The following is a 15,306-nucleotide window of genomic DNA, read 5'->3' as shown; positions in this document are numbered from 1 at the left end:
CGCCTTTCCCGAGCAAACCATGAATTACAAGACAGATGCATTCCATATTAAGCTAAGCTGACTGATATTTAACAGAAACTTAAATGCCATAAGCTTATATAGTTGGTATGTGGAATTTCTATATTGATACCAAAGTTTTATTACCCTTTTTAACAGTTTTGTTCAGAGATTATGATTTATAAAGTAAAACCCCATGTTAACACTAAGGTTCGTATACAAATTTAACTTGAAATGAAGAATGTAATTAGCTCGTGTATGCGCTACGTCAGTGTAACGAGGTCAGCGGATCTCGGAACGAGGCGCCGCCTATGTGTCACCATTGTAAACAATGATGTTTGGGAGTCATACATTTGCTTAAATTCAATTAAAGTCTTCGTATCTGTTGAATAGTTAAGTAAAAAAATAATTTATCTACCAAATAAGATAAATAAGTCAACTGTAACAGTGCCTGTTTATGTATATTTTTTACGCAAAGTTATCGCCTAACCGGAAACGAGGTCAGAATTGACATGGTCGCCATCTTGATCAGTGAAAGGGTCAAAGGATAAATTGAATAGATTAGCCTCGTTTCGGTATTTTGTGAAGAAATTTCGTCATTGATTTGTGTGTAGACATGGATGCTGGGTATGTATTTTTGAAAATGAGGTTCATTTTTTTTTATTCTTTCGTAGTATTTAACCAAAGATTGTTGAATTTTAACAAATTCTCCCGGTAATATTGTGATAGAAAGATAGTTTAAATTGATTGCAGGGTGTTATGCAAGATTTAATCTTTGAAAAAAAGTCATTATCGTGTGTAAATCTTGCAGCGCATAGAAGCGCGCGCTCTTGTCGTTGACCTGGGGTCGGTCGACATTTTTGTCAGACGAACCGACGGGTTGAATTACCTCCCTTGAAAACTCTCACAAACAATAATTACATGTAAACAACACGTTTTTCGTAGTTTATTGGTGATTATTTCCTTCGAACCAGTGGTTTTTGATTGAATTTATTATATTAACACAAGTTTTAGTAAGTTGTAAATAGATTTTATCGCAATAGAAAATTAATTAGAAGATATGACCAAGTTACACAGATGACATATTTCGGATAAAACTTTTTCGGATACCAAATGGTGCCCTTGTTTTTACAATAAATATAAATGGTTTTCCATTCACCCTTGTCTATAAATTAGTAAAGAAATATACTAGTAGTTTGATTTGTTGGAACATTTTAATATTTAGGAGATTTTATTTCAAGTAAATCCTAAACATGCTACTGCCATGTTCCTAATTTGCCATTTGGTATATTCTTGGAATACTAGATCAGCACACATTGAACCAACATCACAGCCTAGATTGTGTCTGTGTGGAGAAGTGGACGGCCACGAGTGGGCACCAAATAGCCAGTGTTGTCCCCCATCACCTTCAGCAAGTTCAGTCTCAGGCTCAGGGCAGACAACAGTTAACAGTTCCCGTCTTATGACAGATGAGATTTCGGTAAGTAGGAAAGTTAATAGAATCTATTATCCCATGTGTAAATGTACATTCAATTTCTACCAGATAAAATCAAATTATATTATAGTAAATGAAGAATGAAAGTTGAAATACAGTTGAGTTGTATTCTATGTTGATCATTAAGCTCTTACATAAAAATATATCTTGTTGTTGTTTGTTTATAAGTAAATGAAATGATGTATATGTATTTATTTCCGACTTTCATGTATTGCAGGCAAACAGCGATGACTCGCTTTTAAATGATTTAAGCAGCAGTGCCCCAACAGCAGACTCCATTGATTCCTGGGGAAAAGACAGGCTACCCACATCCCTGCTGGATGAATATCCTGTTAGTGGAACAACACCTCTCAGTTTGTTAACTAAGAAACTATCCATACAATACACAATATACATTGTAATGTTTTAACGCTATTTAATACTTGTACGAGTTTGATGCTATGTAATTAATCAAAGGTTCTTATTTCAGTTCTGAAAAGTATCTTTCTTTACGTTCAATAATAATCACATTCTTTATATTTTTCTAGTCTTCATCTGAGTCAGAGTGTTTCTGTGCCCCCTCCCTAATCCGCAGAATTCGTCAGCAAATCATCGCATTGACCAAAGAGAACCAGGAATTACACCAGGAAGTCCAGGAACTTCTAGAATACAAAGTATGTTTGAAAACCTAAGTATATTTGAATGTTGTGTATTTAGATATATAGAATTTGCCTTAAAAAACATACTGCTTTCATAGACCCATACTAACCATTATTTCACCTCAAATGCTTATCTTAGTCATGCTTGACCATCATTTTATCAGAGATTTATTTTTACACAAAACTAAAACTCATCAATATTTAAATTGTTCATCTAATTAATTATTCTGTTCAGTTTCTGATAATTTTTACATTTTTTATTACAATACCTAACATTTTTACAATAGAAAATAAATATCTGATTGCAAGAATGTACACGTGTATTTAGTTGTGGTTTGTGTGCTTTCTTCCTTATCTGTAAATACTTGTAGCTATTATATTGACTAACTTTCTATACTCAGCACAAAAAGGCACTATAGTTTGATATATAATTTTAAACCTTTATATTTCTCTGAGAATCTTGATACCACACAACAATTACTTGCTTATACAACTATTTTTGTTTTGTTCTTTGATTCACCAATTGAAGTGTTACAAGGAATTAACAAATTAAGACGATATTATAATATTAAATTAAATGTGTGAGTTTTATTTTTGTGCTGAGTAAATATCCAAGCTATGGTTTCTGCTAACTTTCCTATTAGCCATGAGATAATGTAAGAGTGAAGATTGTTTTTAACTGGGCATGTCAAAAAATAGATAAATACAGAATCCCTAAAGAAAGCCCAACACGGCAAAATTGAAAATGTTGCAGGCTCGGTTTGATTGAGCCTGTTCATGGACGGTACTGGAAAGTGCAAGTTACCGTCCACGCCCCCTAGCACCGGCTTAAGCAGAATTCGTCATTTAAACATGAAATGGTAAAATTATGAATTTAGAAACATCCGCAGATGTGTTCATACGGCGGTTATCATGGAACCTTCAATGTGACACAGTAGTGCCATTCCACGAAAAGCGGCGTATGGTCCCCAAGTCATAAAAAGCGTGTGCCCTAAACGAGAAAACAATGGGCGGAACTAAATAAAATGGAATTTTGCAAGGGGATCGGAGGTTATGAAGCCTGCGTATCACAGATAAGACGTCAAAAGACAAATTTTAAAAGCAGGCAACATATCCTAAGGGTGGTTCAACATTATTCAAGTAGGAATATTGGAACCACCCAACTAGAAAATGCCGAAAAAATGAAACTAAAAATACCACAAGCACAACAATAATGTCGTGCTGAACGACCTTCAAGGATCGAAAATATAACATCATTGATTAAATGTACGGGGAGACTTTTTACAGCCGCCACACGGCACAAATAACACGGATGTGATCATAAAATAGATAAATACAGAATCCCTAAAGAAAGCCCAACACGGCAAAATTGAAAATGTTGCAGGCTCGGTTTGATTGAGCCTGTTCATGGACGGTACTGGAAAGTGCAAGTTACCGTCCACGCCCCCTAGCACCGGCTTAAGCAGAATTTAACATTTAAACATGAAATGGTAAAATTTGGAATTTAGAAACATCCGCAGATGTGTTCATACGGCGGTTATCATGGAACCTTCAATGTGACACAGTAGTGCCATTCCATGAAAAGCGGCGTATGGTCCCCAAAAAATAGATAAATACAGAATCCCTAAAGAGAGCCCAACACGGCAAAATTGAAAATGTTGCAGGCTCGGTTTGATTGAGCCTGTTCATGGACGGTACTTGAAAATGCAAGTTACCGTCCACGCCCCCTAGCACCGGCTTAAGCAGAATTCAACATTATACGTGAAATAGTAAAATTTTGAATTTAGAAACATCCGCAGATGTGTTCATACGGCGGTTATCATGGAACCTTCAATGTGACACAGAAGTGCCATTCCATGAAAGCGGCGTATGGTCCCCAAGTAATAAAAAGCGTGTGCCCTAAACGAGAAAACAATGGGCGGAACTAAATAAAATGGAATTTTGAAAGGGGATCAGAGGTTATGAAGCCTGCGTATTACAGATAACACGTCAAAAGACAAATTTAAAAAGCAGGCAACATATCCTAAGGGTGATTCAACATTATTCAAGTAGGAATATTGGAACCACCCAACTAGAAAATGCCGAAAAGTTGAAACTAAAAATACCACAAGCACAACAATAATGTCGTGCTGAACGATCTTCAAGGATCGAAAATATAACATCATTGATTAAATGTACGGGGAGACTTTTTACAGCCGCCACACGGCACAAATAACACGGATGTGATCATAAAATAGATAAATACAGAATCCCTAAAGAAAGCCCAACACGGCAAAATTGAAAATGTTGCAGGCTCGGTTTGATTGAGCCTGTTCATGGACGGTACTGGAAAATGCATAAGTCATAAAAAGCGTGTGCCCTAAACGAGAAAACAATGGGCGGAACTAAATAAAATGGAATTTTGTAAGGGGATCGGAGGTTATGAAGCCTGCGTATCACAGATAAGACGTCAAAAGACAAAGCTTGTAACTGACAGTCTGCAAGATGTATAAAGCATTTTTGAAAAAATGCACTCTTACATTATCAAAAGGCAACAAAGCACTTTCCAATACCGTCCATGAACAGGCTCAATCAAACCGAGCCTGCAACATTTTCAATTGTGTTGTGTTGGACCTTCTTTAGGGATTCTGTTTTTCTCTATTTTATGTATATATTCCAAAAGCACTTCCTATTTCCTTCTGTTGTAGCCATCTTCCTCGCCAGTATTTGGACGAAAGAAACATTGTTAAAATAGATAAATACAGAATCCCTAAAGAAAGCCCAACACGGCAAAATTGAAAATGTTGCAGGCTCGGTTTGATTGAGCCTGTTCATGAACGGTACTGGAAAGTGCAAGGTACCGTCCATGCCCCCTAGCACCGGCTTAAGCAGAATTCAACATTTAAACATGAAGTAGTAAAATTTTGAATTTTTAAAACATTCCACATTCCATTAAAGTCTGAAATTACAAATCTTAAGAAAACTAAAGTTTCTAAATTGACAGTCAAGAAAATGAAAGCGGACATTGTGAATAACAAAAGACTGGTTCGTGTATTGGAGTCTCGTCTGAAATCGAAAAATGCTTCACTAAGAAGAATAAGACAAAGTAGAGCAGAAACAAAGAACATAAAATTAAAAGTTCAGTTGGAACAAATGGAAAACAATGTGAGTCATTTTCAATTGTGTTGTGTTGGACTTTCTTTAGGGATTCTGTTTTTCTCTATTTCAATTAAAGGAATAAAATTCTGGAAACAAAGTGATCCCTCGGACCAGGACTGCGACCAAATTTAACAGAATTATGGCCCTTTGTTGATTTTTTCACTATATACTATGTAGAAATTTTGTGAACGCAACTCCTCTTAAACCGGATGGCAGATTTTGCTTAAACTTCCAGGGATGAACAACCTTAATGTGTAGATGGTAGTAAAGGAAAGAATTTTTGCTGCGACCAAATTTAACAGAATTATGGCCCTTTGTTGATTTTGATTTTTCAATTTGTGGCACATGTAGACCAAAAAATATTTGACCTAGAGTCATAAGATTGACAGAACAGTGGCGTGTGGGGGCTCCCGTGTCCTATGGACACATTTCTAGTTTTGTGTTGTGTTGCGGGATTTCAGACTTCTGGTTTTTTCTCTATATGTGCAGTTATGTGCTTTGATAACTTTGATACTTGACTCTTATATGTGATTGATATTTGTATTTTGTTGTCATTTTTGTCAAGTTTTGTTATTATCATTAAAACAATATTCACTAGTCAATTCTTAGGTACTTTATTTTTAAATATATGTGTAAATATTATATGTAGAAGGACAATCCTGTGATTTTGGTATCACGTAACACAGACGGTTGCTATATTTCAAAATTGGATAACTTTCTTATATGAAAAGATATTTTTTGTTAATTTAAAAAACATTGTGCTTTCATTTGCAAAAAGACCTTTTTAAAATGATGTATAACACTCCATACTTTAAAAAATTTTTTTTTTGCTTGACTTCACTACACGTGTATGACTTTCTCTATTGACGTTTCATTTTTGTACACAAAAATTTTAAACGATCCACACAAATGTAAAACAGGTAAAAGAGTCGAACGTTAACAGTAGATTTGCACATGAATAATAAGTGTAGTCAGTTGGGTAAATTTGGTAAAAATTGTTGGGATTGTAACTACAAGCAAACGATTTGTCAGGTTTCAAGTTGGGATACTATGTCTGCATTTTTTTCTTAGTTATTGGTTTAATTATTTTACATAGATGATTGTCCATAACTTTTTAAGTTAGGTTTGTTATATTGTTACTCAACTCTATTATAATGATTCTGGGCATTCGGCGTACCCTATTTTCATTAACACTAGAGTTAGTTTCTTTGCATTCTTTAAAAAAATGATATCAAATCAGACATGTAGAAACGAGACAAAATCTAAGGGTCAGTTCGGCATTACCGGTTGTTCCGTTTGGACCCCTTTTTGGGACATCGTGAAAATTTTACTATTTTTCTGACCCGCGATGCAGCCCGATGGTACGATGGTGAAAACCGCCCATTTGGTACGATGTGATTTCACCATCGTACCCCTCGGGTTTTTCAACCATGTCCATCGCGTTATCGTGTTTTCACCATCGTGCCATCGCGCTTTCACCATCGTACCAAGGCGCGATTTCACCATCGTACCTCGCGATTTTACCATTCGTACCATCGCATTTTCACCATCTTACCATCCGTTTTCACCATCGTGCCTCGCCTTCCGGTGGACATGCGCATTGTACCTCTTTATCAACAATCGATGAATGAAACATGTATTATTGTGAAAGGATTACGTATCGAACATTTTGATATGTTGGCTTTTAAAAACGGGATTTTGATTCGCACAGACTATTTTAATAAGTGTTGTTTTTAAATTCATATATAAAACTTAGGCACTGTGGTTTTAATTCATCTTGTTGATATCTTAACACAAAAAACTTTTAAGGTTTTAGTTCTAAATATGATGTAAATTAGATAAGTTTTCCTAAAGGCATTATTTGTAAAGATGTTACCGGAATTTTTAAAATTTCATGTAAATAAGGGAGGTAATCAAAATTTATTTTCTGTTAAAGGTCTAAGTCAAATTTTTCAATACGAAATGAATGCATTATTTTAAGATGTTGAAGTTGGCGGCTAGAGCGCCTCGCGGCGTGAGTTGGGGACCTAGCGGCCTGGCGGCGTGAAGTTGGGGCCTGGCGGCCTAGCGGCGTGAAGTTGCCGGGCCCCTAGCGGCGTGAAGTTGTCGGCCGCGGCCTGTCCGGCCTAGCGGCCAAAAATTTTAATGTTGTAAAAATGTTTTTTAACAAAAAAACGGCATTTAATGAAGTTTTAAAGGATAATTATTGTTTCTAAACGATATATTCTAAAAAAAAAAATAATTTCAGAGATTTTGGTTTAATTTTTTCTTTTTTTGGTTGGCGGCCCGCGGCCTGGGGCCTAGCGGCCAAAAATTTTATTGTTGTAAAAAATGTTTTTTAACAATAAAACCGGCAAAGAAATAAATTAAAAGTTCAGTTTGAACAAATGGAAAAAAAATGTGAGTCCTTTTTTGCCCCGCTTGTTTTGTTGTTGTTGGGACTTTCTTTGGGATTCTTTTTTCTTTTCAATTAAACAGGAATTAAAAAATTTTGTAAACAAAGTGATCCCTCGGAAGCATTTTAATAACAACAAATAACATAAGAATTGCGGATCGGTTTGATTGAGGTCTGTAATGAGGGATAATGAATAAGTGCAAATCCCTCACGCCCCTAGCACCCGGGCTTGAGCGGGTACTCAATTCTCAAACACCTTATTTAGTTTGGGCTCAGATGATCCCGAAGGGGACCAGAAATATAACAACCACTTGAAGTGAAGTAGGGGGCAACTTTTTACGGCTTGCCACACAGCAACTTGCACCCTGCTTTGTTGTGAAGTACAAAATTCTGGCTAGTGATCCCCTCGGAAGCATTAATTCACAAAAAAATAACATAAGACATTGCAGATCGGTTTGGCTTGAGTCTGTTTAACATGGGGATAATGAATAAGTGCAAATCCTCAGGCCCCCTAGCACCGGCTGAGCGGTATCAAATTCTCAAACTTTATGTGTTGGCATCAATATCCCGAAGGACCAGAAAATATAACAACCTGAGGAATCGGGGCAACTTTTTCGGCTGCCACCAGCATTAATTAAAGAAAGCAATTTCGGTTGAGTTACAAGGAAGAAGTGCAAAGAAAGCAAGCGGAATATGAAATATAGTTGCAGAAGGGGTTGAGTTGGGCAGAAATGGTGGAAAAAACAATGAAAGTCTTTTTCTTATGATGGAACGGGTGAACAAAATACTTCATATAATTAGAAAAGGGGTTGATATTGTTTGCTCGAACTGACGTTGTTGCCCAGAATGTTGAAAATTATTCCGAACTGTTTTGAAGTTAGTCAATAAAAACACATTGGCTACCGTCAAAAAAATACATTGATATGAATGTGGAAAAAACTTGTACTTCCCCAAAATTTGCAAATGAACGTTTCCCGCAAAAAAAATTTTCCCCTTTTACACAAAGAAAAACCAAAATTTTGGGAAATTTCCGGGTCCTACTCAGAACAGAAGGGAAAGTATTTTAGGTATCGACCGTCTTTTACCCTTTGGACAAAACCATTGTGTGCTCAATGAAAATTTTTACAAAAATATTTATGACCGAAGCAAAAAAAGCAGAATGACGCGAAAAAGGATCCTTCATAAAATCTGCTACAAATGGCGACAGAGCCGTAAAAAGACAAAAAAAATTTGCCAAGAATGGAGAAAAATTGGTAAAAAGGAAAAGTTCTACAGGTATTATTTTGCCGTGACTGCAGCTCAACTAAAACTTGTGTTTTTTCAGTGCCATTGAAAATACCTCATTTGTTTACTGTCAATTTAGATCCAGTCAGATGTTTATGCAAGTTACATTACTAAAAAAAAACTTCACTAACAGCTATATGTTATTATGTACTCTGCCTTGTCCCCTGTCCTGTTTTCTTTGGAGTCCCTCCTGGGCTCCTTGCCGTCTGCGCTTGTTGCTGGGTCGGATGGGGGCTGCGTTCATTGAATGCCGCCTTTCCTTGTCGATCTTGTTTTATTTCAATTTTTAACTTTACTAATATCAATTACGATAACAGTCTGAATTCATTAAAGGCTTCCTTCGTTGATGGGTTTCGATTAGTATAGTCATGCTTTCTTTTTTCTTTCTTTTTTTGATTGTTTTCAAAATATGCACAACTTGTATCTAAAGAATTTTATAGGTAAATTATGTTATTCACTGTTTGTGACATTTTAACAGACTTGGTTTTTCTAAAGAGCTGTTTATGTTTCAGGTGCCAGGTTACCAGTCTTGGTTTAACATTGTTTTTGATGGGGACCCTGCTGTCTACACCTACCAGTTGCCTGAAAATAACTGTAAATTAATATTACTTTCATAATATTCCAGTAGAAAGTGAGTTTACCTGAGGATGAGATTTTTATGCCCCCACAGAGTGGGAGCATATAGCGTTGCACTTGTCCGTCCGAGTGTCCGTCACGCCGTACGTCTGTCCGTCCGTCCGTCTGTCCGTACGTCCCGAAATCTTGTGAACGCAACTCCTCTTAAACCGGAAGGCAGATTTTGCTTAAACTTCCAGGGATGAACAACCTTAATGTGTAGATGGTAGTAAAGGAAGGAATTTTTGCTGCGACCAAATTTAACAGAATTATGGCCCTTTGTTGATTTTTTCACTATATACTATGTAGAAATCTTGTGAACGCAACTCATCTTAAACCGGATGGCAGATTTTGCTTAAACTTCCAGGTATGAATAACCTTAATGTGTAGATGGTAGTAAAGGGAAGGAATTTTTTGCTGCGACGCAAAAATTTAACAGAATTATGGCCCTTTGTTGATTTTTTCACTATATACTATGTAGAAATTTTGTGAACGCAACTCCTCTTAAACCGGATGGCAGATTTTGCTTAAACTTCCAGGGATGAAAAACCTTAATGTGTAGATGGTAGTAAAGGAAGGAATTTTTGCTGCGACCAAATTTAACAGAATTATGGCCCTTTGTTGATTTTTTCACTATATACTATGTAGTGAATTATGGCCCTTTGTTGATTTTTTCACTATATACTATGTAGAAATTTTGTGAACGCAACTCATCGTAAACCGGATGGCAGATTTTGCTTAAACTTCCAGGGATGAACAACCTTAATGTGTAGATGGTAGTAAAGGAAGGAATTTTTACTGCGACCAAATTTAACAGAATTATGGCCCTTTGTTGATTTTTTCACTATATACTATGTAGAAATTTTGTGAACGCAACTCCTCTTAAACCGGATGGCAGATTTTGCTTAAACTTCCAGGGATGAACAACCTTAATGTGTAGATGGTAGTAAAGGAAAGAATTTTTGCTGCGACCAAATTTAACAGAATTATGGCCCTTTGTTGATTTTGATTTTTCAATTTGTGGCACATGTAGACCAAAAAATATTTGACCTAGAGTCATAAGATTGACAGAACAGTGGCGTGTGGGGGCATCCGTGTCCTATGGACACATTTCTAGTTTTGTGTTGTGTTGCGGGATTCAGACTTCTGGTTTTTTCTCTATATGTGCAGTTATGTGCTTTGATACTTTGATACTTGACTCTATATGTGATTGATATTTGTATTTTGTTGTCATTTTATGTCAAGTTTTGTTATTATCATTAAAACAATATTCACTAGTCAATTCTTAGGTACTTTATTTTAATATATATGTGTAAATATATATGTAGAAGGACAATCCTGTGATTTTGGTATCACGTAACACAGACGGTTGCTATATTCAAAATTGGATAACTTTCTTATATGAAAAGATATTTTGTTAATTTAAAAAACATTGTGCTTCATTTGCAAAGACCTTTAAAATGATGTATAACACTCCATACTTTAAAAAATTTTTTTTGCTTGACTTCACTACACAGTGTATGACTTTCTCTATTGACGTTTCATTTTTGTACACAAAAATTTTAAACGATCCACACAAAATGTAAAACAGGTAAAAGAGTCGAACGTAACAGTAGATTTGCACATGAATAATAAAAGTCCAGTTGGTAAATTTGGTAAAATTGTTGGGATTGTATACAAGCAAACGATTTGTCAGGAGTTCAAGTTGGGTAATATGTCTGCATTTTTATTCTTAGTTATTTTTTAATTATTTTACATCAGATGAATTGTCATACATTTAAGTAGTAGGTTTTTTATATTGTTTAACTATCAATCTATATCATGTATACTGGCATTCGAGCAGTACTCGTATTTTTCATTAAACACTAGAGTTTTACTTGCATTCTTTAAAAACTGATATCAAATCAAGCACATGTAAGAACGAGACAAAATCTAAGTGTCAGTTCGGCAATATACGGTGTTCCGTTTGGACATGTTTGGACAATCGTGAAATTTTATTTATTCTGTACCCGCGATGCACGATGGTACGATGGTGAAAACGCGATGGTACGATCGTGATTTCACCATCGTACCATCGCGTTTTCACCATCGTACCATCGCGTTATCGTGTTTTCACCATCGTGCCATCGCGCTTTCACCATCGTACCATCGCGATTTCACCATCGTACCATCGCGATTTTACCATCGTACCATCGCGTTTTCACCATCTTACCATCGCGTTTTCACCATCGTGCCATCGCCTTCCGGTGGACATGCGCATTGTACCTCTTTATCAACAATCGATGAATGCATAACTATGTATTATGTGAAAGGATATACGTATCGAGACATTTTGAATATAGTTAGGCTTAAAACGGGATCTGATCTCAGCACAGACTATTTAATAAGTGTTGTGTTTTAAGATTCAATCATTATAAAACCTTTAGGCACTGTGCTTAATTCATCTTGTCTAGATATCTATAACACAAATCTTTTAAGGTTTTAGATCATAAATATGATGCTCAAATTCAGATAAGTTCCTAAAGGCATTATTTGTAAAGATGTTACCGAATTTAAAATTTCATGTAAATAAAGGGAGGTAATCAAAATTTATTTTCTGTAAAGTCTAAGTCAAATTTTTCAATACGAAATGAATGCATATATTTTAAGATGTGTGAAGTTGGCGGCCTAGCGGCCTGGCGGCGTGAAGTTGGCGGCCTAGCGGCCTGGCGGCGTGAAGTTGGCGGCCTGGCGGCCTAGCGGCGTGAAGTTGGCGGCCTAGCGGCGTGAAGTTGGCGGCCCAGCGGCCTGTCGGCCTAGCGGCCAAAAATTTTAATGTTGTAAAAATGTTTTTTTAACAATAAAACGGCATTTAATGAAGTTTTAAAGATAATTATTGTTATCTAAACGATATATCTAAAGAAAAAATCAATTTCAGAGATTTTTTTAATTTTGTCATTTTTGTGAAGTTGGCGGCCCAGCGGCCTGGCGGCCTAGCGGCCAAAAATTTTAATGTTGTAAAAATGTTTTTTTAACAATAAAACGGCATTTAATGAAGTTTTAAAGATAATTATTGTTATTTAAACGATATATCTAAAGAAAAAATCACTTTTAGAGATTTTTTTAATTTTGTCATTTTTGTGAAGTTGGCGGCCCAGCGGCCTAGCGGCCAAAAATTTTAATGTTGTAAAAATGTTTTTTTAACAATAAAACGGCATTTAGTGAAGTTTTAAAGATAATTATTGTTATTTAAACGAAATATCTAAAGAAAAAATCACTTTCAGAGATTTTTTTAATTTTGTCATTTTTGTGAAGTTGGCGGCCAAGCTGCCTGGCGGCCTAGCGGCCAAAAATTTTAATGTTGTAAAAATGTTTTTTTTAACAATAAAACGGCATTTAATTAAGTTTTAAAGATAATTATTGTTATCTAAACGATATATCTAAAGAAAAAATCACTTTCAGAGTTTTTTTTTAATTTTGTCATTTTTGTGAAGTTGGCGGCCCAGCGGCCTGGCGGCCTAGCGGCCAAAAATTTTAATGTTGTAAAAATGTTTTTTTAACAATAAAACGGCATTTAATGAAGTTTTAAAGATAATTATTGTTATTTAAACGATATATCTAAAGAAAAAATCACTTTCACAGATTTTTTTAATTTTGTCATTTTTGTGAAGTTGGCGGCCCAGCGGCCTGGCGGCCTAGCGGCCAAAATTTTAATGTTGTAAAAAATGTTTTTTTAACAATAAAACGGCATTTAATGAAGTTTTAAAGATAATTATTGTTATTTAAACGATATATCTAAAGAAAAAATCACTTTCAGAGATTTTTTTTAATTTTGTCATTTTTGTGAAGTTGGCGGCCCAGCGGCCTGGCGGCCTAGCGGCCAAAATTTTTAATGTTGTAAAAATGTTTTTTAACAATAAAACGGCATTTAATGAAGTTTTAAAGATAATTATTGTTATTTAAACGATATATCTTAAAGAAAAAATCACTTTCAGAGTTTTTTTTAATTTTGTCATTTTGTGTGAAGTTGGCGGCCCAGCGGCCTAGCGGCCAAAAAATTTTAATGTTGTAAAAATGTTTTTTTTTAACAATAAAACGGCATTTAATGAAGTTTTAAAGAATAATTATTGTTATTTAAACGATATATCTAAAGAAAAAATCACTTTCAGAGTTTTTTTTTTAATTTTGTCATTTTTGTGAAGTTGGCGGCCCAGCGGCCTGGCGGCCTAGCGGCCGAAAAATTTTAATGTTGTAAAAAATGTTTTTTTAACAATAAAACGGCATTTAATGAAGTTTTAAAGATAATTATTGTTATTTAAACGATATATCTAAAGAAAAAATCACTTTCACAGATTTTTTTTAATTTTGTCATTTTTGTGAAGTTGGCGGCCCAGCGGCCTGGCGGCCTAGCGGCCGAAAATTTAATGTTGTAAAAATGTTTTTTTAACAATAAAACGGCATTTAATTGAAGTTTTAAAGATAATTATTGTTATTTTTAAACCGATATAATCTAAAGAAAAAAAAAAATCTATAATGTTAAATCGTTATATCAAAGTCATTTTTTTATTTTTTGTTTTCAAACTCTTGGAATATAAACATAATTATAATATCTGGTGGACACAGTTTCAGATTTTTTCTATCTTTTCTAAAACAAATTACTGTCGACGTCTTGTTGAACAACTTATGCGACTTTTTTCACCATTCATATTACGTAATTAAAGATTATTGAGTCGCTGATTGAGCAAAACAAAAATCCCTGACACGGTTCCCTCCGTAATTGAATTCCTTTCATGTGCTTTAAACCGCATGTAAATTGCTTGTTTATCAAGAAAGTTATGCCGACTCAAATTAAGTTAGTCTGACGCGCATCAAACGAAGTGTCATAATTCGGCTGTTCTCTCTCAGACCCCTACGTTATCCGTTAAATTTATTTATAACCGGTTATAACCCCCAAAGTCACACCACAGGGGGTGACACGATGCAGTAACACATACTGTAAGTACATGAAACTCGTTAGTACTGGCTGGGGCGACATCAAGGGATGTTTCTGCTAAAAAAAATGTCGACGCCGTTACACATAAACTTTTAAATAAAAATGAAAAGAATTTGTTTTAATGTTTATTTATTTTTGTTGAAGTGATAACAAAGTATTTGATAACAGATGAAATAATTCATGCGATACTGAATTCATAGCTTTTCATATACACAACAAGGTTCAGAAGAGTAGTAATGTTTAATCACTTTTGTAAATTTGTAAAGGGATCAAATTAATATCATTTGCTTTATGTCACCTACATGCGATGTCCATACATATCTTTTAAACGGTGTACGGACATTATCCCATTCGGACAAAATCCCCTTCATGTATTTTTGTATATCCGGACATAATCCCCTTCATGGGTGGACATAATCCCCTTCATTTGTGAAATTTTGAAGTGGACAAAATCCCCTTCATAAAATTGCTGGGTATGAGAGCAACATACTGCATTATGCTGTGTAGTAAATATCTTAATGTATAAATGAGGAGAAAATATTTCAGCAGAAAAAGCACATTCAAATAGCAACATTTAAATCACATTAAAATTGCTTTGTTAAAGCATTCATAACAATCAATCAAGTAGTGCAGTGACTTTGGTTTGATTAAATTATCACTCTTTTCAATCAATAGAAATTGTAACAATGGATAGTATCTATCAATTAGAATTATCAACTTATACAATCAATGAAACAATTATTGGCTTCATACTAATCAATTTTAAAACTAT

General features: G+C 35.0%; 1 protein-coding gene across 1 annotated transcript; it reads left to right on the top strand.

The window, feature by feature from the left end:
* The first annotated feature begins 729 nt into the window (after window positions 1–729).
* LOC132746821 (uncharacterized) lies at window positions 730–2,038 on the top strand. The gene is made up of 2 exons (XM_060736081.1): window positions 730–1,477; window positions 1,710–2,038. The coding sequence occupies exons 1-2, from the start codon at window positions 1,262–1,264 to the stop codon at window positions 1,899–1,901; spliced, it is 408 nt and encodes a 135-aa protein (XP_060592064.1). The 5' UTR covers window positions 730–1,261; the 3' UTR covers window positions 1,902–2,038.
* Window positions 2,039–15,306: the final 13,268 nt, after the last annotated feature.

This window comes from Ruditapes philippinarum, unplaced genomic scaffold (assembly GCF_026571515.1).
Source record: "Ruditapes philippinarum isolate M1 unplaced genomic scaffold, ASM2657151v2 ctg12883_1_1_1_1, whole genome shotgun sequence".
Taxonomy (NCBI): Eukaryota; Metazoa; Mollusca; class Bivalvia; order Venerida; family Veneridae; genus Ruditapes; species Ruditapes philippinarum.
This window is presented reverse-complemented; position numbering and strand designations above follow the sequence as displayed.

What these genes read in the sequence shown, in the direction of transcription:
- LOC132746821 (XM_060736081.1), top strand. Translation starts at nt 1,262, where the DNA reads ATGTTCCTAATTTGCCATTTGGTATATTCTTGGAATACTAGATCAGCA. An exon ending in TTATGACAGATGAGATTTCG is followed by an intron (nt 1,478 to 1,709) that starts GTAAGTAGGAAA and finishes CATGTATTGCAG; the next exon opens with GCAAACAGCGATGACTCGCT.